The 22,639-nt window shown below is 40.4% G+C and overlaps 2 protein-coding genes across 19 annotated transcripts in view; one reads left to right on the forward strand and one right to left on the reverse strand.

Moving 5' to 3' along the window:
- Positions 1–8,567, forward strand: part of NFE2L3 (NFE2 like bZIP transcription factor 3) — a 35,027-nt gene extending 26,460 nt beyond the window's left edge. Inside the window, exons 3-4 of one of the 2 annotated variants that reach the window (XM_034963828.3) lie at positions 5,107–5,190; positions 5,941–8,567. In XM_034963828.3, the coding sequence (XP_034819719.1) occupies positions 5,107–5,190; positions 5,941–7,191 (1,335 nt within the window). In that variant the 3' untranslated portion in view covers positions 7,192–8,567. The remainder of the gene's footprint in view (positions 1–5,106; positions 5,191–5,940) is intronic. The other variant, XM_008960031.4, reaches the window with a different exon arrangement.
- A 2,813-nt stretch (positions 8,568–11,380) lies between these two features.
- On the reverse strand, positions 11,381–22,358 carry HNRNPA2B1 (heterogeneous nuclear ribonucleoprotein A2/B1). 17 transcript variants are annotated; one of them, XR_010112575.1, is made up of 14 exons: positions 21,901–22,358; positions 19,158–19,193; positions 18,949–19,059; positions 18,642–18,788; positions 18,134–18,344; positions 17,888–17,989; positions 17,732–17,812; positions 17,179–17,241; positions 15,025–15,144; positions 14,706–14,828; positions 13,950–14,032; positions 12,877–13,105; positions 12,513–12,583; positions 11,381–11,914 (listed from the first exon to the last, which is right to left on the reverse strand). XR_010112575.1 is itself a non-coding variant. In XM_034963829.2 (12 exons), exons 1-11 carry the CDS (start codon positions 21,904–21,906, stop codon positions 13,971–13,973), a joined length of 1,062 nt encoding a protein of 353 aa, XP_034819720.1. In that variant the 5' UTR covers positions 21,907–22,358; the 3' UTR covers positions 11,381–11,914; positions 13,950–13,970. The 17 variants fall into 17 exon arrangements, 5 of the variants coding, with proteins under 5 accessions (XP_034819720.1, XP_054971774.1, XP_063461725.1 ...); XR_004672384.2 differs by having other exon boundaries at positions 12,450–12,583; XR_008626169.1 differs by lacking the exon at positions 19,158–19,193.
- Positions 22,359–22,639: the final 281 nt, after the last annotated feature.

Here is a 22,639-nt window from a genome sequence, read left to right on the forward strand (position 1 = left end):
GCAGGCCTGGCTGAACCGTTGGGCATCCATGGTCCAGTGGGACCACCTCCTTAACTCCTCATTGCCTAACCTTACTCTTTGGCTGTGAGAAGAGGTGTACAAAGATGAACTCCCAGAGCCAGGCTGAAGGGATGGATGCTTTCTGCGATCTGTGCTTCCTCCTCCTTTCATTTGGGCTGTACTCTGATTTCTCTTCAGCCCTGCTGAGGTCCTGCCCACAAGCATGGCAAACACGCACTCTAGAGATATTTAATAACCACGTGGCACTTCCACCTGGAAGGCATACCCTCACAGGTCTTGCCCTGATGGTTTTCTTAGGCATCACCTGCTTTAGCATGTCCCCTTCCCAGAATGTGGAGTTTAGGGCTGTGTTTTGAATACCTTGGAGGATGGAGAGTACCATGCCCTGACCCTTCTCAGACAGCTGTCATCATGGTAGCCCTGGCCATGTAATATTACATGGAACATTACTTGATTATTTTGCATGAAATCAGAAAACAGGTTTGTTCTCTTTGCCTGCCTACCACTCCCTTGCCCCTCCAGCTTCCACCTAGAGCCCCTTGGTGAAATCTAGGGCAGGTCCCATAAATTCTAGATACTAATGAAAATCGCTCTGGCCATCCCACTGCAGCAATTGATAAGAATAACCCAGTGTGTCCATGTACAGTTGCTCACACCTATAATCCCAGCACTTTGGGAAGCCAAAGCAGGCAGATCGCTTGAGCCCAGGAGTTGGAGATCAGCCTGGGCAACATGGCAAAACCCCATCTCCACAAAAATTACAAAAATTAGTTGGTGTGGTGTTGTGTTCATGTACTCCTAGCTATCCAGAAGGCTGAGGTGGGAGGATCACCTGAGCCTGGGAGGTCGAGGCTGCAGTGAGCTGTGATCACACCAGTGCACTCCAACCTGGGCAAGAGAGTGAGACCCTGTCTCAAAAAAAAAAAAAAAGTATAACCCAATGTAATTTTCAAGAACGCTGAACCAAAAGTTAGCTGGGCGTAGTGGTGTGTGCCTGTGGTCCCAGCTGTTTGGCAGGCTGAGGTGGGAGGATCACTTGAGCCTGGGAAGTTGAGGCTGCAGTGATCCGTCATCACGCCACTGCACTTCAGACGGGGTGACAGAGCAGGACCCTGTCTCAAAAAAGAAAAATCCAAAACAAAACACACTGGGCTAAAATTCGGCATCTTCCCTCAGTTTTGTGTGGCCTGCCCTGCTGATTTCTCTGGGGTTGAGGGTGTGGGGTGCTAAGAACATAGGAAATTGTTTCTCTTGACCACGCGATACATTTAAATATTATACAACTCTTTGTCACGTGGGCACCTTTTCGTGTATAGGTTCTTTGGAGACCCCTGGCCCCACAGCTGGGAGTCTTCCTCTTGACAGGGGCAAATGCATCTCCACTGCAGCTGGTCCTTTAGGACTCTTCCCTGAATGTTCTGTGGTATACATGCATCTCACCTCTCCAGGTGGCCCTCTCAACCATTTGCTGGCCGCCTAGCACCTGGAAACATGCCCTTAGACCCTTTTTCAGTTCCCTAACTATGGCTCTTGCATGGTTTCTCATCGTTTATATTTCTCAGGCAAAAGTGGGACACTAAGCTTCTGTGTCCCCAAACTGGGGAAAATACACACTAAGTTCTAAGTGGTCTCCTTGAGGCCCTTTTTGACATTCTTCAGATGAAGGGGAGGGGGTAGAGAGCACACCCCAAGGAACCCTCCCATTTTCACTCTGACCAGTGGAGCTTTAACCCTTTTGTAACCCTCAATTGCAGCCTGGCATTTGGCAACTGCCTGTTCTTTTTTCCCAGCTGGTATCTCCCCAGCTCCTCTGACTTATCTATTTCCTAATTCATGGATGCATTGTATGGTTTTACCACTCTCCCCACAGCATACATAGTGTATTGTCAAATCATTACCCATGGACTTTTATATTATATTAAAATACTGACAGAACCATATATATGTTGAAGGGGACAACATTTCTGCCCACTTCCCTGAGTATTCACAGCTCTGTTTGAGGGAAAAGATGTTTTCACTAGTCTTTCACTTATTTAACACTGAATTGTATATTGCCTTTCTCCCAGGTATGTCTTCGTCTTTACTCCCTCACTGGGCTTCCCAGAAAAGCAAGAACTGTTTACTTCTACCTGTAACAAACTAATTCACTGCTAGGCACAGACTAGGCACTTACTAAATATTAATGAGGAGACAAATGAAGTAGGGAGCTTCCTTGGAGAGAATTTAAAATGTAATTTGACATAGGACAAACATCAATTTGGACAAAACTTTTCAGAAACATATTAATCATTCAAAGCCAGGCATTTGTGCCTAATTCTTATCAGGCTTGGTTCCTCATTGTGTTACCTCCATGTTCCTAGCCTGAGCATTTACGTCACATCTTCGTGTACTTAACACTTTTTTTTTTTTTGAGGAAGGCGGCGGGGGAGACAGGATCTCACTCTGTCACCCAGGCTAAAGTGCAGTGGCGCGCACTGCAGCCTAAACCTCCCGGGCTCAGGTGATCTCCCACTTCAGCCTCCCAAGTAACTGGGGCTATAGGTGCACACCACCATGCCCAGCTAATTTTTTGTATTTTCAGTAGAAGTGGGGTTTCACCATGTTGCTCAGGCTGGTCTCAAATTCCTGGGCTCAAGCAATCTGCCCACTTTGGCCTCCCAAAGTGCTGGGATTACAGGTGTGAGCCACTGCACCCAGCCACATTTCTTATAGTAGCTCTGACAAGATATTTCTGTTCTTTTATTGGGCTATTACTTAGTAGGTGCTTTTAAAGCTTGTTGAAATAAAACAGAAATGAGTTAGACCAGTGAATCACTGGCATTTCCATTCTTCCAGATGACAACTCTAGAAGAATATCTAGGAAATGGGGACTGGTACAATTCTAGCTACCCTTTAGAAATCAGAACCCCAGTGGGGGCCCCAAAGCTAGATATAAGATCTGAATGCACACTACCATCACCATCAAGAATCCTCGGCCAAGAGAAGTACAGTCTGGAAAATGATATAAACACTGGTTCTTGAAAAGAAAAATGCAAAACTGCTTCCCAAAATGCTCACCTTTTAAGAATTAAAAATGACATAAATAGCCATGAGTCAGCATATGCAAAAGTCAGGATTCCTAGTCCTCTGAAAAAGACTCTAAATCAGTGTTTAAATTGTTCATAGGAACAGAATCTATAAGGCAAGAACAGACTATCATGAAAAAAGAAAAAGATCTAGAAAAGAGCCCAAATGAAATTCTAGATATGAAAAAAGTCATTTTCATTGAAAATTCAGTGGAAGTGATGTGAACAGCTAAAGAAAAGGGTAAGTTGGAAGAAAGATCTAAGAAAATTATCTAGAATATACCACAGAGAAGATGCAAAATATAAAAGCAAAGTTGAGACAATGATAGAAGAGAAAAATCTAAGTTACTTCTAATAGGAGTCCCAGAAGAAACTATAAAATATGAAAGAGAAGCAATATTTAAAATGAGTTTATGGCAAAATATTTCCAGAAAAGTCCTCAGATTAAAGGACTACACAGAGCTCCTAACGAAAACAAATTAAGTCCTAGACATACCAGATTGAAACAGAACATCAAGAACTAAGAAGAAACATTTTTTAAATTACCTGAGATAGAAAAGTTTCATTATAAATAACACTGAGAGCAAACTTACCAGTAGTAATAAATGCCATAAGACAGAGTACTGAGGGAAAACATTAAACCTTATATTTTTACCAGTTAACTCATCATTTAAGCATGAAGGCAAAATAATTCCATGTAGGCCGGGCATGGTGTCTCATGCCTGTAATCCCAACTCTTTGTGAGGCCAAGGCGGGTGGATCACCTGTGGTCAGTAGTTCAAGACAAGCCTGGCCAACATGGCAAAACCCCATCTCTACTAAAAATATAAAAATTGGCCAGGTGCAGTGACACATGCCTGTAGTCCCAGCTATTCGGGAGGCTGAGACACAAGAATCAATCACTTGAACCCAGGAGGCGGAGATTGCAGTGAGCTGAGATCTCACCAGTGCTCTCCAGCCTGGGCGACAGGGCAAGACTGTCTCAAAATAATTCCATGTAACAAAAATGGAATTACAGGTCCTCTCTAAAAAGAACTCTGAAGAGTTCTTTCAACTAGAAAGAGGCTAAAGCATAAAGGCCAGGAGTGAGATGAAGCATCGATAAATTGGTTTTAAAAAAACAAATTGGAGTAAATGTAAATAAGTATTGACTGTAAAAATTATTTTTTGAGACGAGATCTCATTCTGTTAGGCTGGAGTGTGGCAGCGCTGTCACGACTCACTGCAGCCTCAACCTCCTGGACTCAGGCAGTCCTCCTGCCTCATCACCATCCCGGAGTAGCTGGGACCACAGGTGCACACCACCACACCCAGCTAATTTAATTTGTAGGAACGGTCTTGTTATGTTGCCCAAGCTGGTCTCTAACTCCTGGGCTCAGGCGATCTGCCTGCTTTGGCCTCCCAAAGTGCTGGGATTACAAGCGTGAGCCACCACACCTGGCCAAAATTATCTAATTGTGTAACCAACTGGGAGGGCTGGCTATGGAGGGGCAAAATAAGCTGAAACTAACAATTAGCCAAAAATTACATGGAAGTTGTTTATGGTAGGAATAGAAATACTGATTAGCTTTGGACTTTTAAGTATGCATGTTGAAATACTGAGTACCATAAGAAGAGAAATAGGTCAGCTGCAGTGGCTCACATCTGTAATCCCAGCACTTGTTCGAGACCAACTTGGCCAACATGGTGAAACCCTGTCTCTACTAAGAATACAAAAATTAGCCAGACGTGGTGGTGCACAGCTGTAATCCCAGCTACTCCGGAGGCTAAGGCAGGAGAATCCTTTGAACCTGGGAGGCAGAGGTTGTAGTGAGCCGAGATTGCACCACTGCACTCCATTCTGGGCCAGAGTGAGATCCGTCTCAAAATATAATAAAAAGTAGAACTTCCAACCAAGGAACATAATAGCATAAAAATCCAGTGTGGAAATAAGACCTGGTGATCCTTTAAAGATAAAGCCTAAAGCCCCAACCAGTTCAGTCTTTTATGTGAAGGATGCACCTTTTGTGTTTCTCTACAGAGACATCTGAATGGGACAGATACCTCTTTCTCTCTGGAAGACTTATTCCAGTTGCTTTCATCACAGCCTGAAAATTTACTGGAGGTAATTGGAACTTTGGCTTTTATCCTTGCAGAACATATCTGCACTGACCTTTTGGTGAATAAATACAACTCCTTTACTTGGATGACACAGCAGTTTAAAGTAATGCTTATTTTTACAGAAGCACTTCAGCTTAGAATTAACCAAATATGTATAGCATTCCTCTTTCCAAATAATCCCAAAGGTATAATCAAATTTAGACTGGTCATGGAAAACAGCGTGGAGATTTCTCAAAAAACTAAAAGAATTATCAGGTATTTATCCAAAGGAAAGGAAATCAGTGTATCAAAGGGACACCTGCACCCCCATGCTTATTGCAGCAATATTCACAATAGCCTTGTAGTTTTAGCGCTTAGAGGCATTTAAACAGCCTCTATCCTCCAGACTACTTCACTGTAGTTTATTATCCCTGACCCTCCACAATGTGATTACCAACCGCTAGGATGAGTTGCATCTTATTATAAAGTAGCAAATTACAAGATTGTAACATTAGACTTTTTAAGAAAATCCAGTTCAGCTTTTATACTAATCCATCTTAATTTCTAGGTTACTCAGAATTCCAGGTATTCTGATTTGGACTCACATCTCATATTGTATTGCCTGTATTTTAACTGGGAAGTTACTGCCAACAGCATCTCTCTCTATTAAATGTAGAGGAATTGACAAAAGAGGGGAAAGAAAAGTTGTTAGATAATAGAACTGCTTCAGAAATAGGGCTATTCATGTTTAAAGTGTTTCTCCTTCGTTTTTCAGGGCATCTCATTGGGAGATATTCCTCTTCCAGGCAGTATCAGTGATGGCATGAATTCTTCAGCACATTATCACGTAAACTTCAGCCAGGCTATAAGTCAGGATGTGAATCTTCATGAGGCCATCTTGCTTTGTCCCAACAATACATTTAGAAGAGATCCAACAGCAAGGACTTCACAGTCACAAGAACCATTTCTGCAGTTAAATTCTCATACCACCAATCCTGAGCAAACCCTTCCTGGAACTAATTTGACAGGATTTCTTTCACCGGTTGACAATCATATGAGGAATCTAACAAGCCAAGACCTACTGTATGACCTTGACATAAATATATTTGATGAGATAAACTTAATGTCATTGGCCACAGAAGACAACTTTGATCCAATCGATGTTTCTCAGCTTTTTGATGAACCAGATTCTGATTCTGGCCTTTCTTTAGATTCAAGTCACAATAGTACCTCTGTCATCAAGTCTAATTCCTCTCACTCTGTGTGTGATGATGGTGCTATAGGTTATTGTACTGACCATGAATCTAGTTCCCATCATGACTTAGAAGGTGCTGTAGGCGGCTACCACCCAGAACCCAGTAAGCTTTGTCACTTGGATCAAAGTGATTCTGATTTCCATGGAGATCTTACATTTCAACACGTATTTCATAACCACACTTACCACTTACAGCCAAGTGCACCAGAATCTACTTCTGAACCTTTTCCTTGGCCTGGGAAGTCACAGAAGATAAGGAGTAGATACCCTGAAGACACAGATAGAAACTTGAGCCGTGATGAACAGCGTGCTAAAGCTTTGCATATCCCTTTTTCTGTAGATGAAATTGTCGGCATGCCTGTTGATTCTTTCAATAGCATGTTAAGTAGATATTATCTGACAGACCTACAAGTCTCACTTATCCGTGACATCAGACGAAGAGGGAAAAATAAAGTTGCTGCGCAGAACTGTCGTAAACGCAAATTGGACATAATTTTGAATTTAGAAGATGATGTATGTAACTTGCAAGCAAAGAAGGAAACTCTTAAGAGAGAGCAAGCACAATGTAACAAAGCTATTAACATAATGAAACAGAAACTGCATGACCTTTATCATGATATTTTTAGTAGATTAAGAGATGACCAAGGTAGGCCAGTCAATCCCAACCACTATGCTCTCCAGTGTACCCATGATGGAAGTATCTTGATAGTACCCAAAGAACTGGTGGCTTCAGGCCACAAAAAGGAAACCCAAAAGGGAAAGAGAAAGTGAGAAGAAACTGAAGATGGACTCTATTATGTGAAGTAGTAATGTTCAGAAACTGATTATTTGGATCAGAGGCATTGAAACTGCTTCAAGAATTGTATCTTTAAGTACTGCTACTTGAATAACTCAGTTAACGCTCTATTTTGAAGCTTACATGGACAAATGTTTAGGACGTCAAGATCACACTTGTGGGCAATCTGGGGGAGCCACAACTTTTCATGAAGTGCATTGTATACAAAATTCATAGTTATGTCCAAAGAATAGGTTAAACATGAAAACCCAGTAAGACTTTCCATCTTGGCAGCCATCCTTTTTAAGAGTAAGTTGGTTACTTCAAAAAGAGCATAACACTGGGGATCAATTTTAAGAGGTATTTCAGTTTTAAATGCAAAATAGCCTTATTTTCATTTAGTTTGTTAGCACTATAGTGAGCTTTTCAAACACTATTTTAATCTTTATATTTAACTTATAAATTTTGCTTTCTATGGAAATAAATTTTGTATTTGTATTAAAAATTAACTTTTCCCTTTTATACAGAATCTGAACCAAATTTACCTTACTTTCCTTCCAAAATATCCACATTCAGGAATATAGGTGAATAACAAATAAGGCAGCATAGCAAACTGCTCAGACTCAAGCCAAATTGAGGTCAACATAGTATGCCAAATTCATAGTAAGGCAAATCCACCCCCCTACCCCAATACTTTACTTAACACACAGAATACTATGTGATATAGAATGCATTGAAGACCTACGGTCACTGGTAGTTTAAGCCACAGGCCTTCTTCATGTAACCAGAGACAGAATGGGCTACTTGCAAAAACGTAACTCCTTGTGTGTATATTAAATCCATAAAATCTCTGGCAGTAAAGCCAGCCTGAAGGGATGGCCTCACCATCTTAGAATACTGAGATCTCACCAGAACATTGTAAGCCATATAAACAGTAGGGAAAGAGTCAGCAACAGTGAAACCAGTAGGGAAAGAGTCAGCAACAGTAAAACCATCTGTTTAAAATGGGCAAAAGCGATTAGGGGGAAAAAAACAGGTGAATTTGAAAATAAACCAGGGTAAGGTAAATTCTAGAAATAATAGCATTTGAAATGAAAACCTCACTTAAGCTCACTAGAACAGTAAACAGGAGATTGCTGAATTTTCTGAAGACAGCAATGACCTCACCTAGATGACTCAAGTTTGGGGAACATCAAGATTTTGACGGGTACTATAATGCTTAATATGTCCAAATTTTCAAAATGAAGTTTCTCTCTGATATTATTTCTGCCATAGGAGCTACAGTGTAGAGTATCACATAAATATCTTGGGCTAGAGAAATGCAGTTTATATATACCGTTGGATTTTTATAATAAAGTTTCCCAAGACCTGTTATTTTGCCAGAAATGCTTCTAGTATGCTTCTAGGTAAAATTATTGCCCCTTCAGTGACTCATGGTGTTCAGATGATCATTTTAGTCTGTTGCTTTTTACAAGGGAGTATTTCAAATGTCTTAAGCTTTGGTAATTATAATTTAAGAACACACATAAAACATTTCAGTAAGAAATCCTACTAAGTACACTCAAAAGAGTGCCTGCTTATCAGATAGCATTCTTTTCAAACCTCTAAAAATAAAGGGAAAGACAGTGGAGAGCAGAATCGGTAATCATGGTGACTCGTTACCCAGGCTGAAGTGCAGTGGCCCCAATAAAAGATCCAGCCTCAAACTCCTGGACTGCCTCAGCCTCCCGAGCTGCTCAGATTATGCACCGCCATGCCTGGCCTGAAGTTTAAACTCTAAAAACCGTTAAATATAGCACACACAGATCTAGTTAACTGCAAACTGAGTTAAAGATGGTAGTGTCTGTACTGAACTTTATTCCCCATACATAATGGAGCATACCATTTACCTAGCTTCTACCTTGGATTAAATATTGGGTAACCTAGACAACTCAAGTGTATGAGATGTGCTTAGGTCATGTGCAAATACACGTTTCATACAAGGGGGCTAGAGCATCCACATTTTGGTATTGTGGAGGTTCCTGAAACTGATGGGCCCCTCTCCCATCAAGGGACTTTTAATCGGCGCATTAAGCAGCCAGCGTCACAAGCTCTAATTGGCTATGGGCTGGCTTCCTGACATAACCCTGCCTCCATCTTAACATGCTGGATTCAAGGTATATAAACTGGAACTGCTTTTCTGACAGTCCAGTTTTAGAGGCAGAAGGGAATTCCACATTCGGTTTCCAGTGCAAACCAACTAGATTACAAAGCCAATGCCCGAAAGCTGACCATTGCCTAGGACCCTCCACATTACCTACCTAGTTGAGCAGTCTTGATTGCATCATCTAACGTCTTAATCAGAATGAGGAAGACAAGAACAAAGACAACCCAAGTGGGTTGGACATCTCCTTTTCCAATTAAAACTCTCACTTGAGCATCTTCACAAGTGTGATCAGATTTTAGGCCAATTGTATGGAAACTCCAAGCAAAAAAAGACCTAGATTTCTAGTGGTCCCCTGGTCTCAAGGCAGGCTTCGGTTCAGCAGAGCTTCAGAACCAGTATACAGGGTTTTGTATGGTAATATTAACGTCTTTTAAACGCACTCAAGTAGCTAAATCATTCCCCATCTCAGTCTTTGAACGATTTGTTCTCTGTTAAGTCCATGCAACTCAACTGATTTGTTACCAATTCCCCTCCACTACCCCAAAACAAGCCAGTGTTAGTACATTACTAAATAGTGGAAATGTCAAAAATTATGTAGGGCCTGTCAACGTCTCAGTATATTAGTTCCAAACCTTAAAGAGAGCGAATTTAAGTAACATGCAGTCCAGGTGTCCTGATATATGTTTTCTACTTTTGCACTTTTCAACCATCAGTGACAAACTGAGACTTGTTGCCTTACATTGTTAGCTCCCAATACCTAACTAGTATTTATTAGGTCAAGCAATTTGGCATCTACCAAATTGGGCTACATGGAAAAGCTTACACATACAGAAATCTGATTTCACACTAGTGAATAAACTGAGTAAGGGCACCCCCTTGAGTGTGACAGCTGGCATCTAAGACAGTTCCCAATGCTCCCTGCCTGCTTGGTAATTGTACCAGGGAAAAGAACCCTCCCACCACATTCTGTGACCATAAAGGATGCAAGATAGCACGACTACTTCGTAGAGTGTGTTCATTTTACAGCTTTTCTTGCTCAAATCACTCACCGAGGGAAGATGACAACCAGGATTAACTTTACAGCTGTTAGTATGCCACTCTGGATATTTAAAAAAAATTCTCCAATCCTAGTTTTCTGTGATTGGAACCTTGAGCTTTACCCAGAATCAGTTAAGTTGCTCCCAATTGCTGACCCATAGATGCTGGTTTGTTTCTCTGAACTGCTCTAAGTATTGAGGCAAGTTGTTACATGGCAACAATATAAAGCCTTGGCCAAAAAGCAGCCTTTCTTCATTTAGGGCACTGTCTCAAAGCTACACAAGAACTACCTTAAACTTCAATTTCTACAAGAGAAACAGCTCAACACAACATATACACACAGGAAATAAGCCTATGTTGAATATCCAACATTACCCCATGCTTCAGTAAACCCTCCTTCAATCAGTTCATTTCAGTCTATTGTGCAATTACCTAATTCTCCCCTATTTGTGATATTCCCTTGACCTTGCTGGATAGGAGTTGGTATTTTGAGGTTATGCATATCAACCTGATGTATTTCAAAGTTCAACGTCTTTGTACATCCACACATTTTTAAACTTTCAAAATTTTCTTAAAGTTGGGATATTTGTACGTCTATAATTGACGAACTCAGCTATTTCAAACAGAAAGCTGCTATGTGTTACCTGCTGTTAAATTTGACTTACCTGTTAGATACCTCACATTATCAAAACCAAAACATATTATCATAGAAACAAATTAACCTGGTCCTTTTTTTTGGTTTTCTTAATTCAGATAAATGTCCAAATAAACACATTTAAAAAACAACACTGATATTCATTTACTCAGTGTAAACCACAATAAAACTAATTGACATTTGACAATCTAGTACATATTGTAAACCTCAGTGCTTCTGCAAAGCCACTTAATCTGGACCACTCCAGCCGGTTAACCTTTAAAATCCATGATTTTCAAAATGCCACCAGTATTGCTAAACATAAAAGGTAAAGCCAGAAACTTTAGGAGTACTCAAACGCTGAATATACAGTGCATAATGAACAGCATTTTATTGGGGACAGCCAATAACGTCCACAATGCTCTTCTCATTTATCTGTTAATATTAAAATATGCATAGCTTTGTGAAACTGCTTTTAAAAATTTAGGGGATGGTGATCTTTTAGACAACCAAATGTTTATAGAACAAGATTCACACATTTTATGTGTAAACATTACACCAAGTATTTGGATACAAAAAGTATTTATTTTATAAACTTTATATTTAAAATAGAATTGTAATCTGTCTACTCACAAAACCTAATTTAAAACATGATACATTTATCTCTCTAGCCAATTTGATGTTACTGTTTTACAAACAACACTCATTTTGTAATTGTTTTATATCAAGAACCTCAACTAAATGTTTGTTTTATCAGAAAACATTTCCCTTTTATTTTAAAGAGTGCTTTTTAAATGAAGGCACCAACAAGAACTACTTTCAGATGGTACAGAATTTCTTATTTCTTGAAGACTCTGTGGTTGACCACTTCTTCATTAGTTACCTGCAGCAAGACACCTTCCTGCCAAAGGAAAAAAAAAGTATCTGAAGAAGTTTATCATGTTTGTCCAAAAGAACCTAAACAACTTCAGTGGTGGTCTTAGGATCAAAGAAGACTCATTGGTGTATAGAGTAAGCCCTGAGTATCACATTCCTGTAAAGGCAATAAAGCCGGGCAATCAAACTCATCATATCTAAGGAATGAATTTCAACAGCCAACCTACAACTTTCTCTTCAGGGTAAGACACTGAACTAGAATTACCACATTTAACCCACCTATTTAGTACTGGATACATACCAGGCTTCATAATGTAGACAAGACACTTCACTCAAGTATGAACTACTATCTGAAAATAGATTCAACCATTTTTGCCCTACCTTCTTTCAGTCTCATCCTGATAAGCATGTACAGTTACAACCATAAATACAACAACAAATGTCTTTAATAAAAACCCCTAGTTCACTCAAAATGTTTGATCCAAGAAATGTGAATACACAAGGGTGTAACGATGGGAAATCTCATGATTTATTGAACTTGCAGCCTAACTTTTACCTACCATTTTACTACCAACACCACTGAAGGAACCAAGAAAAGCTTTATTAATGATCACTTGGCTTGCCTCAGCTGTTGAAATGAAGCACTTTAGTCTTTGTGGCAGCAGAATATACTTGTCCATGGTTCATATCAATGCTAAAATTCCGGCAGGGAAAAAAATGATATGTTAAGCACCCAAATCTTCACACGGAGGGGGAGGGGGTGGGAAAAGAAGGAAAAAAAGGGAACAACAACCAAAATAATTTAAGTAAATGACAGATTGGAAAACAGGGTTTATAAAAATTATTCTCTTGAGTTTATAAATTGTTAAACTCAATTTATAGCTATGTTAAACTACGTAAGAACCACTATACTGAAAGACCATTTAAGAGTATTAGTTTATCTTTTAGGGAGGAAAATTAAGAAAGGAAAAGTAAATAAGATCTTACCTAAAGAAGTTTAACTGAAGCTTAGAACTATTTTGCTCTACACCCTCAGCTTTCGTTGGCATCCTTATAAACTACTGTAGTTAAAGTTTTGTAGAAACAGCACAGTTTTTTAAGACTGGCTGAACTTAGTAGCCGTCAAGAGTTCTCTTGTACTAGACCTGTGTCCCTGAAGAGTACCTCGCTGGGGTTATTTCCTTTCCTTGCATTGAAGAAGCAGCATCTAAAAGATCTAAAAAGGTGTTTCTCCTTGCAGAGATATCCCTTAAGTTATCTACATAATTTAATCCTGATGAATTGCAGACAACACACTTACATCTGACCAGCATTTATCTTATACAAATATAACAACAGCTTTGCAACGGACCTTAATTATACTACCCACTCCTTAACTTATTTAAAATAAAAAGTCTATAATTACACAATTTCCTTTAGAATTATTTTATTAAATCATAAATGTACAACAGCTTCTTAACTCTACACACGCACTTAAATTTTTTAAAGGAAAAACGTTATGTCTTATTACACCATGATCCTGGCTAATAGCTTTTCAAAACTTTGAGAAAAATCTTAAAAAAGGTTTCACATGTCACCTGAAACTTACAAATTTAACATTATCAAAGAAGGAATGCTTCTACACTCTTACAAAGACCACTAGAAAGAAACAACAATTAAAAAGCTAAGAAACTGTCTCAAAGGCATTTTTTTTTTACAATCCTTCCTCCACAGTAAGGTAATGTTATTAAATAATCCAATCCATTCACAAAATGGCTCTCTGCATCTGCTCTGGTGTCTTCTGCCATATCACTGCATATTTATGCATGACTGAGATAAGAGTTTCCTTAACATTGTTATTTCGATAACCTGAAGCTGTTCTGTTACCTCTGGGCTCTCATCCTCTCCTATTTATACAGTGAAGCCTGTTTCAACAGAAGTAAAGAGTAAAAAAAAAATAGGTTATGAAATTATCCATCTAACCAGATTTTAAGGAAAGATAACATGATCCTAAAAAGCTTTTACTCCTGCAGCTATGTCTCCCAAGATAATAATAATTGTAAAACTCAAAAGCTACTTACCCATGGCAAATAGGAAGAAGCTCAGTATCGGCTCCTCCCACCGTAACCCCCACTTCCTCCACTGCCTCCTGGACCATAGTTTCCTATAATTGTTGGAACAGCAAGAGAAAACAAACTTACTTTGATTTCCCATGATCAGCCTAACACTACAGTTGATTCTATTTTATATCCATCCAGTCTTTTAAACAAGCAGATCCTAATCCTTTGCAGCCAGTTAGCACAATTACTCAGGAGATAAATTACTCGGGTTCATAGACATTTTTATTTCGTGGCTGACCCTATTCTTTTAAATAAAGGGTCCTTTCACCCTCTCATCCTCATTTGGACTGACTAAGGGATTTTTTTAAAAGTACATCAAGCCCAAGACAAAGCTAGTTTACTCCTAGCTAAAAACCTCAAAAATAAGCTAAGCAATGGTTTGAATCATGGTTTAAATATTTAACTTCAAAGACCCTCATTCCAATGTATACCACTTGCAATGTGGGTTGCAACTGTATTTAGCTGTTTATGAGTCCCCACCAGAAATTAAACTACTGAACATCCCCACCTCCAACACCCCTAATCCCAATTTGATGTCATAACTGCTTGCTGAGTACTTCCGTGGAGATTTATGCAAAATTTCTTTATTTTCACTAAGACCGTACATGGAGCACTGCCCACAGTACAAACTACTTAGTATGTTATCTTCCCTTTAAGTCACAAAAGGCTAATCCTTTAATCACAAAAATCTGAATAACCTCAATTTTTATAAATTACCTCCACCATATGGTCCCCCCATGTTCCTGCTACCACCAAAGTTTCCACTCTTCATTGGACCGTAGTTAGAAGGTTGCTGGTTATAATTTCCAAAATCATTGTAATTTCCACTTCCATAATTTCCTATTAAAAAATTGGAATACTCAGAATACAAACATTAAACCAAGGACTTAGGACAAAGCTCCCATAAAAACAAATAAAAGCAAACATTTATCCACAAATTTTAAGGGCATCTAGTGACAAACATGGAAACAAAAGATCAAGTGTTACAAAGACATTAATTCCAAATTCCCACAAAGGTTGCAGGTGAATTTATTACCTCCTCCATAGTTGTCATAACCACCTCCGTAGCCCCCACCCTGGTTGCCATATCCAGGTCCTCCACCACCATATCCTCCTCTTCCTCCTCCATAACCGGGGCTACCTCCAAAATTGCCACCTATTATAAAATAAGCCTTTAAGTAATCACTTAATATTTTCAATACCATTTTGAACTGTCTCCTCACATCCATTTCCAGCTTTCCAAGTTTCCATGTGAAATATTTAATGAAATTCCTCTAAAATAGCTTCAAGGACTGAATAACTATCCTTGGTAAACATTTGGTGGCTGGGGTTACTTAGCCAAATGGATAACACCATGTGCACGCAGTTAAATACCTGTAATTCCACAGCTTTCCCTCAAAACTAAAAATCTTAAGTATCTTGAAATACTTCATGTATACTGTGGGTAAGGACTGCGAGGCTAGACTAGTGGTGTGGGCTAGAGGGAAAGTAAAAGAGCACTTCCTCCTACTGGCCCAAAAGATAAAGTTTCTATTATGTCTCTCTACGAATTACGTATCTTAAAACAATGTTCTCGGTTGGGCACAGTGGCTCATGCCTGTAATCCCAGCACTTTGGGAGGCCGAGGCGGGCAGATCACGAGGTCAAGAGATTGAGACCACCCTGGCTAACACGGTGAAACCCCATCTCTACTAAAAATACAAAACATTAGCCAGGCATGGTGGCAGGCACCTGTAGTCCTAGCTACTCGGGAAGCTGAGGCAGGAGAATGGCGTGAACCTGGGAAGCAGAGGTTGCAGTGAGCTGAGATCACACCACTGCACTCCAGCCTGGGCGACAGAGGGAGACTCCCTCTCAAAAAAACAAAACAATGTTCTTGGCTGGGCGCAGCAGCTCACACCTGTAATCCCAGCAGTACGGGAAGTTGAGGTGGGTGGACTGCTTGAGCCCAGGAATTCAAGACCAGCCAGGGCAACACAGCAAAACCCCCACACCTTTATAAAAAAAAACACAAAATTAGCCGGTCATGGTGGCACACCCCGTAGTTCCAACTACCCAGGAGGCTGAGGTGGGAGGATGGCTTGAGGCTAAGATTGCAGTAAGCCAAGATCACACCACTGCACTCCAGTCTGAGCAACAAAGCCAGACCCCATTTCAAAGAAAAAAAACAGACCCAACACTCCACACAGTATGCTCTTTACTGTAAATAGAAGTGGGGGACATAAACAAAAATTTACACTTTCACATACTGCAAAACAAAAACAAAAACAAAAAAAAGGCTGGGCATGGTTGCTCACGCCTGTAACCCCAGCGTTTTTGGGAGGCCAAAGTGGGCAGTTCACGAGGTCAGGAGTTCAAGACCAGCCTGACCAACATGGGGAAACCCCGTCTCTACTAAAAATACTAAAATTAGCTGGGCATGGTGGTGCACGCCGGTAATCCCAGCTACTCAGGAGGCTGAGGCAGGAGAATCACTTGGACCGGGAAGGCAGAGATTGCAGTGAGCAGAGACGCGCCACTACACTCCAGCCTGGGTGACAGAGCAAGGCTCCGTCTCAAAAAAAAAAAAAAAAAAGAAACCATATTAAAAAAAAAAAAAAGCTTGTGGGCTGAGTCTCTAACTTGTAGTTAAATACGAGAATTCAGCTTCCTCTAAAATTTTAATTATAAAAGGTAGAACAGTGAGATACACTATTTAGTCATGCCTATTGACTGGCAACACCAGAAATCAAGTCTATTACCAGCTCAGTTTTAAATGTCCCTTGTTACAAAATCTGTCAGTGTGTATCAGCCTTTTCTGTACGCCAATGATATATTTAATATATCACACTTCATGTTTAATGGTAGTTCACAACCTTATCTGCAGCCAGGAGCACACTAAACATTTTGGAAAATTTCCGTAGGTTACGCTTTTTGAAAGTTGTCCTGGGATGCTTCCCATCTAGTTACGGGTTTAGGCATATTTCACATTTTTTCCTATATATACCACCCCCTTAGGCACTCTATTCCTTAGGCTATAACAGCTAAGATGACAAACTACTTATAAAAGAAATAACTAGACCACTATCACCCAAGCCATTTATAGAGACTAATAAAAAATGTTTAAAAACTCAAAATATAAATGAAGTAAATATACGATATAGTTAAGTATTAGTCACATAAACAAACCAAAACGTAGAGGAAAACTGACCTCCAGGTCCTCCACCATACCCATTATAGCCATCCCCAAATCCACGTCCACTGCCATATCCATCTGTTAGGGGCCAAAAAAAGATTACGTTTACTATAAACTGTTCAGCATTATTGCTAATATTCATTTTTTCAGTTCTCTTACTACCTCAGCACAGTAATTAAGAACCGCAGAAAAGGACACACCAGTGCTACCAGTTTACCCACAAAACATGAAAGCATATAATTAAATCTACCGCCTAAATTTTGGACTCTTAAGTCTCAATCTTAGAGATTCCATCCTATTTATACATAAGAATGACACTTGATGGGGGTCAAAGCTTTTCGGATGACACTTCATGTTACATTATTAATCCAGATAAATACAACTGTTATTAATACAACCCTATTAACTTCTTGTCTGGCCAAATCACAAGAGCTTGCCAGGATACAATCTATTTGAAGTCTTAGGAAAATTGACTTAGGTTGGATTTCTTGATTCTACTAATGAAAACCTAAGCATATTTAAAATAAAAGCACACTCATCCTTTAAACACGTAGAACTTGAAACTCACCAGATCCTCCTCTAAAGTTACTTCCTGGTCCTGGTCCGAAATTTCCACCGCCACCACGTGAATCCCCAAAGCCGAAGTTGCCTACAATAAATGCCCCAGTTAGAAGCAAGCCCTTATATATGAACAAAAATAAAGAAGAAACAGAATTAAAATTACCTCCTCTTCCACTCCTAGAACTCTGAACTTCCTGCATTTCTTGTCTAGACAAAGCCTTTCTTACTTCTGCATTATGACCATTGATGGTATGGTATTTCTGCACTGGAATGAAAAATTCAGACTCCTTTTAAATTAAATCAACATTAAGCAGCTTTAAAAGTTTACCTTTCAATAAAGTTACAGATGTTAACATACACAAAATTGAATACATGATAAAAAACAGTACATTTGTGGTTAGACACTTACATACGATTTTATCCACAGGATCATGGTCATCAAAAGTAACAAAGCCAAAGCCTCTTTTCTTTCCAGACTGCCTATCAGTAATTATCTCAATGGTATCAATTTTTCCATATTCCTCAAAGTAATCTCTAAGGTGATGTTCCTCAGTATCTTCTTTAATTCCGCCAACAAACAGCTTCTTCACAGTTACATGAGCCCCTGGTTTTCCAGATTCCTAAAATAGTGGTGGGGTAAAAGTCATCCAAACAGAAAAAAACACAAGCATGATTCAAAGCACCCGACCGTAGTACCATACTTCGCTTGTATCCACCTTAAAACTACCAGATATAAAATAGCTTTTAGGGACCTAACTTTTGAAAAATAAGCTAGCTTAAGAAAATGGTCCAGAAACCCAACACACCTTTAATAAGGGAAAAAATCTTGAGTTAAAACTAAATTCAGAAATACTTTCTGATGTTCAGCAGGGCACGGTTCTTCATGTTAACGCACAAGACAGTCATCGTTTGCTTACCTCTCTTGCTACAGCACGTTTTGGCTCAACTACTCTCCCATCAATTGAATGAGGTCTTGCAGCCATGGCAGCATCAACCTCAGCCATGGATGAAAAAGTTACAAAACCAAATCCTCTTGATCTTTTGCTTGCAGGATCCCTCATTACCTTTCAAACCAAAAGGTAAACTTTAGCATTTAATCTCATTATAGCTTATAAGTGAAGTCATAACAGAATTTTTTACTATGCTGATAGTTATTTCCTCCATGATTCACTTAACATACAGCTAAAAGACTAATATCCAGTAACAATTCAGTAATTTACGTACCACACAGTCTGTAAGCTTTCCCCATTGTTCGTAGTAGTTCCTCAAACTTTCTTCTGTGGTTTCAAAGCTTAAGCCACCAATAAAGAGCTTACGGAACTGTTCCTTTTCTCTCTGCAAAGGAAAATACCATTTCAATTTTTATTTACATTTTCCTCTTTGTATGCAGGAAATTAAATTCTTAAATATGAGGTGACCTGCTGGCAGAGTACCTTTTTCCTCTCCAAAGGAACAGTTTCTAAAGTTTTCTGGGGGGGAAAAAAAAAACTTACATCAAATTTAAACCATATGTTAAACTGCATATTAGTTGTGTTACACCAAAAAAATTGCCTCAGCTGATCTACACAAGTTTCAAAGTCATTAATGCTTGATCTAAATTTACTCAACATTAAATTATCTTAAACAAATTATTAATTAAAAAAACTTTCTAAGGAAAAATAAACAAATGTAGACCGTGATTATCAAAGATTAAAGAATCTTTACCAAAAATTTCAACCCTACAACCTAAAAACGCAGATTTCTATTTTTAAACATCAGAAAATAACTCTTGGTTCGTTACTTATGACCCAAAGTTTTTATTTCACGATTCAGTATCTGAAAAGTATCATTTATTTTCCGTTAACTGCCCCCTCTGGTGGTGATTCTAAGTATCTCAGCCAAAAAAACAAAACTTTTTACAACAAACACTAAGTTTCTCCATATGACTCTCAGTTACGAAAATATTTAAAGATATGCATTAGAAATAACCTTAAAAATTACTCTTATAACCAGGACAAATTAATTTTTATGACCAGCAGCACTCGAAGCTTAAAAAGTTTAACTAATTTTTGGTGGACATGTCTATATTTGATATATGACAATACAGAATATAAATTACTCAGCTTAACCATATGTACAATAAAATACATTCACGTGGCATAATCTCTAAGATAACAGTTACTGAAAGCTGAAGCTTACTTGATTGGCCATGTGGCAAGCGACAGGCACAAAACAATTTTCCAAGTCAATAGGAAAAACCTCAGAGCTGAAATCTTTATATGCTGTACTACACAGCTGTATTTTGGTCACTTAAGAATGTTAAGGAAACCTGTCTTAAAAGTTAACTAGGTTAAAAAACCTCAAACGAGAGGAAGTGATATCCAGGACGAACTGCTACGAACGCATAATGCAAACTAAAACGTCACACGTAATTTTCAATTATTTTTTGTTCCTAGCAAGCAGCATTAATTGCTGCTCTCATCCCAGTTCTACGGAGCTCTCCCTCCATTCGCATGCTCCCAACTCCTAAAAAGTAGTGATAAAAGCCAGTTCAGATTTTTTTCCTGTAGTTTTCATGACTCGTAAAAATTAAAGAAAAAATTAACTGAAATGATCAAACTAGCTCCTATGAGACACAAAGCAGTCTTTTGAAATGGTTACTTGTCACGATAGGTATTTTCATTTTTTCAGCTAGTTTTTATTCTTAATTGTCAGCACATAGGTGTCTCTAAACTGAAATTACGGATAATGTACATTTATAACAAGTCTTACAAATCACTAACAAAAAGCAAAAACTCATTACTTACCTCACAATTTATCCAAACTTACCCGATGTCCACTATCGATTTTAAACAATGTTATTTTATAAACGTGCTTAGGGTCAAAGAAAATAACCAGGTAGACCCCCTTCGCTTGAGACCTTACGCTTATCAATGTAATGTTCAACCAAGATTGCAAACAAAATGAGAAAAGTAACAAAGTTCAAATACAGAGCGGCCCAGGCCCAAAACAGTTTTGCACATCAATCCATACGCATTACAGGAAGGAGCCTCTGAAGCCATGTTTTAATCGAAGTATAACTAAGGACAAAATCGTTATTTCACTTTCCTCGTAATCATCTAATTATCTATAAAGGTCCATGGATCTGTCCCGTAAGGATTAAACTTCTCAGTAACAACATTACTTAAAATGAGTCAGCTCTACAACTTAAACGGAATCCTTGAGAACAGTGAAGGATTCTGACGCGAATATCCCTCCCCCGCCCAGAAAACCACCTTCGTCCCTGCCCCTCGTGGCCGATGGCTTCCAATTTATGTTTATTTTGCTGCGGTTCATCTGCCGTTTTACTGACTGCAGACCCAGATAAAACCGTTACTCAAAGAAAAAAAAGACAGGAAAAACATAAAATGGTTTCTTTGTCCTATGGCTCGCATTGAACCCGGCCCGACGCCCTGGGTGGTGAGATCTTCTCTGAAACCGGGCCCGCAAACCCGGAGCACCCCCCCTCCCCGCTCTTCGGTGTGGCTTCCGAACGCAATGGCGCCATTTCATCGAGGGGAAGGCTGAGCGCCTTTAATGAGGTGCGCAGGACTGTAAAGATCCAAGCTCACAAAACACTCCAAATCCACCTCGAAACGATATGAAAACAGCCCGAGAAGAAAGAAAAATAGTTAACCGCTTCTATTTCTTGATAGAGAAAGCACACTAAGGAAATAAAAGAGTTATAAGAGAAACGCTGAGAGGAAGGCGAGCCATGAAAATGGCGGCCGCCAAATCCGGTTCCCGGGAAAGAGGGGGAGGGGAAGCTCCGCAGCCTCGCTCACGAGGACCCGCTGCCCGCCGAAACGCTCGCCGAGGAGACGCCGTGGCCCCCGAAGCAGCGTGCTTTAGAAAGGGAATAAGAATTCCCGCCTCCGCGCCCCACTTTCACTCCAGCGGGGCAGCGTCCGCCATGTGAAAGCTCCCCATCCCCCACCCCCAGTGAAGGGAAATGGCGCCGGGAGGCTGAGGGTGGGGAAGCTGTTTGTACGCTCAGGCCTCCGCTCAAGACCCCGTTCGTAAACCTTAAGCCCCACTGCTACTGAAGCGGTCGGATTTCCTGCCTCTCTCCCACGGAGGCGGCTGGCCGACTTCCACTGAGGCGCCAACGGCCTCGCCATGCCCTTTTCAATAACTCATTGATTTCAAACCCGTTACCTCCATCGCGGACTCAGTCGCTTCAGCCCGATTTCCCGCAGCCGAGCGAGATGAGAGAGATCTCCGCGGACGAACACGAACCGGACTCGTCCTGGCGCTGTAGTGAGAACTGCCGCTGCTCGAGAAACAACTCTGCGAGGAGCACCTCCGCACGGGACCCGGCGCTGCTGCTACTGCCGCTAGAGCCGCTGCCGCCGCTTTTCTAGAACCTTCCCCCCACTGACGCGTCTTCCTTACGTCAGGCCGTCGCGTAAACGCCCTATCCGCCGCCAATGGCGGGAAGGCTCTACGCCCCACCTTACGCCAAATGCGTACTCCTCCCACCCTTGCGGCCAGAGACAGTACCCGACGTTACTTCCGTAAATGCGCTCAATGAATTGCGGAAGGCTCGAGTCCTGCTAGTTACTACCTCTCGGAATAGGGTCCCGCCCCCCGGCTTGGCGCAAGGCAGGTGAGAAACGGTCGCGCAGTTTGAAATTAACGCCGACGGGAGGAGCTTAATCCGCAGCCCGGAGATCCAGCCCCCTCAACCCGGGAGGTGGTCCCTGCAGTTACGCCAATGATAACCCCCGCCAGAAAAATCTTAGCCTTCCCTTTTTGTTTTCCGTGCCCCAACTCGGCGGATTGACTCGGCCCCTTCCGGAAACACCCGAATCAAGTTCTAGTCAAATTATTGTTCACGCCGCAATGACCCAACCCTGGCCCGCGTCTGTGGAACTGACGCCTGGCGTACAGGAGA

The sequence above is a fragment of the Pan paniscus genome, chromosome 6 (assembly GCF_029289425.2).
Source record: "Pan paniscus chromosome 6, NHGRI_mPanPan1-v2.0_pri, whole genome shotgun sequence".
NCBI classification, from domain to species: Eukaryota; Metazoa; Chordata; class Mammalia; order Primates; family Hominidae; genus Pan; species Pan paniscus.

Bases quoted from the DNA above. Each gene is read 5' to 3' on its own strand.
- HNRNPA2B1 (XM_034963829.2), bottom strand. The intron at 14,829-15,024 runs GTAATAAATTCA...ATTTTTTAATAG, and splicing joins TTATGACAACTATGGAGGAG to GAAATTATGGAAGTGGAAAT. The intron at 14,033-14,705 runs GTAATTTATAAA...CAACAATTATAG, and splicing joins GGGGGGACCATATGGTGGAG to GAAACTATGGTCCAGGAGGC.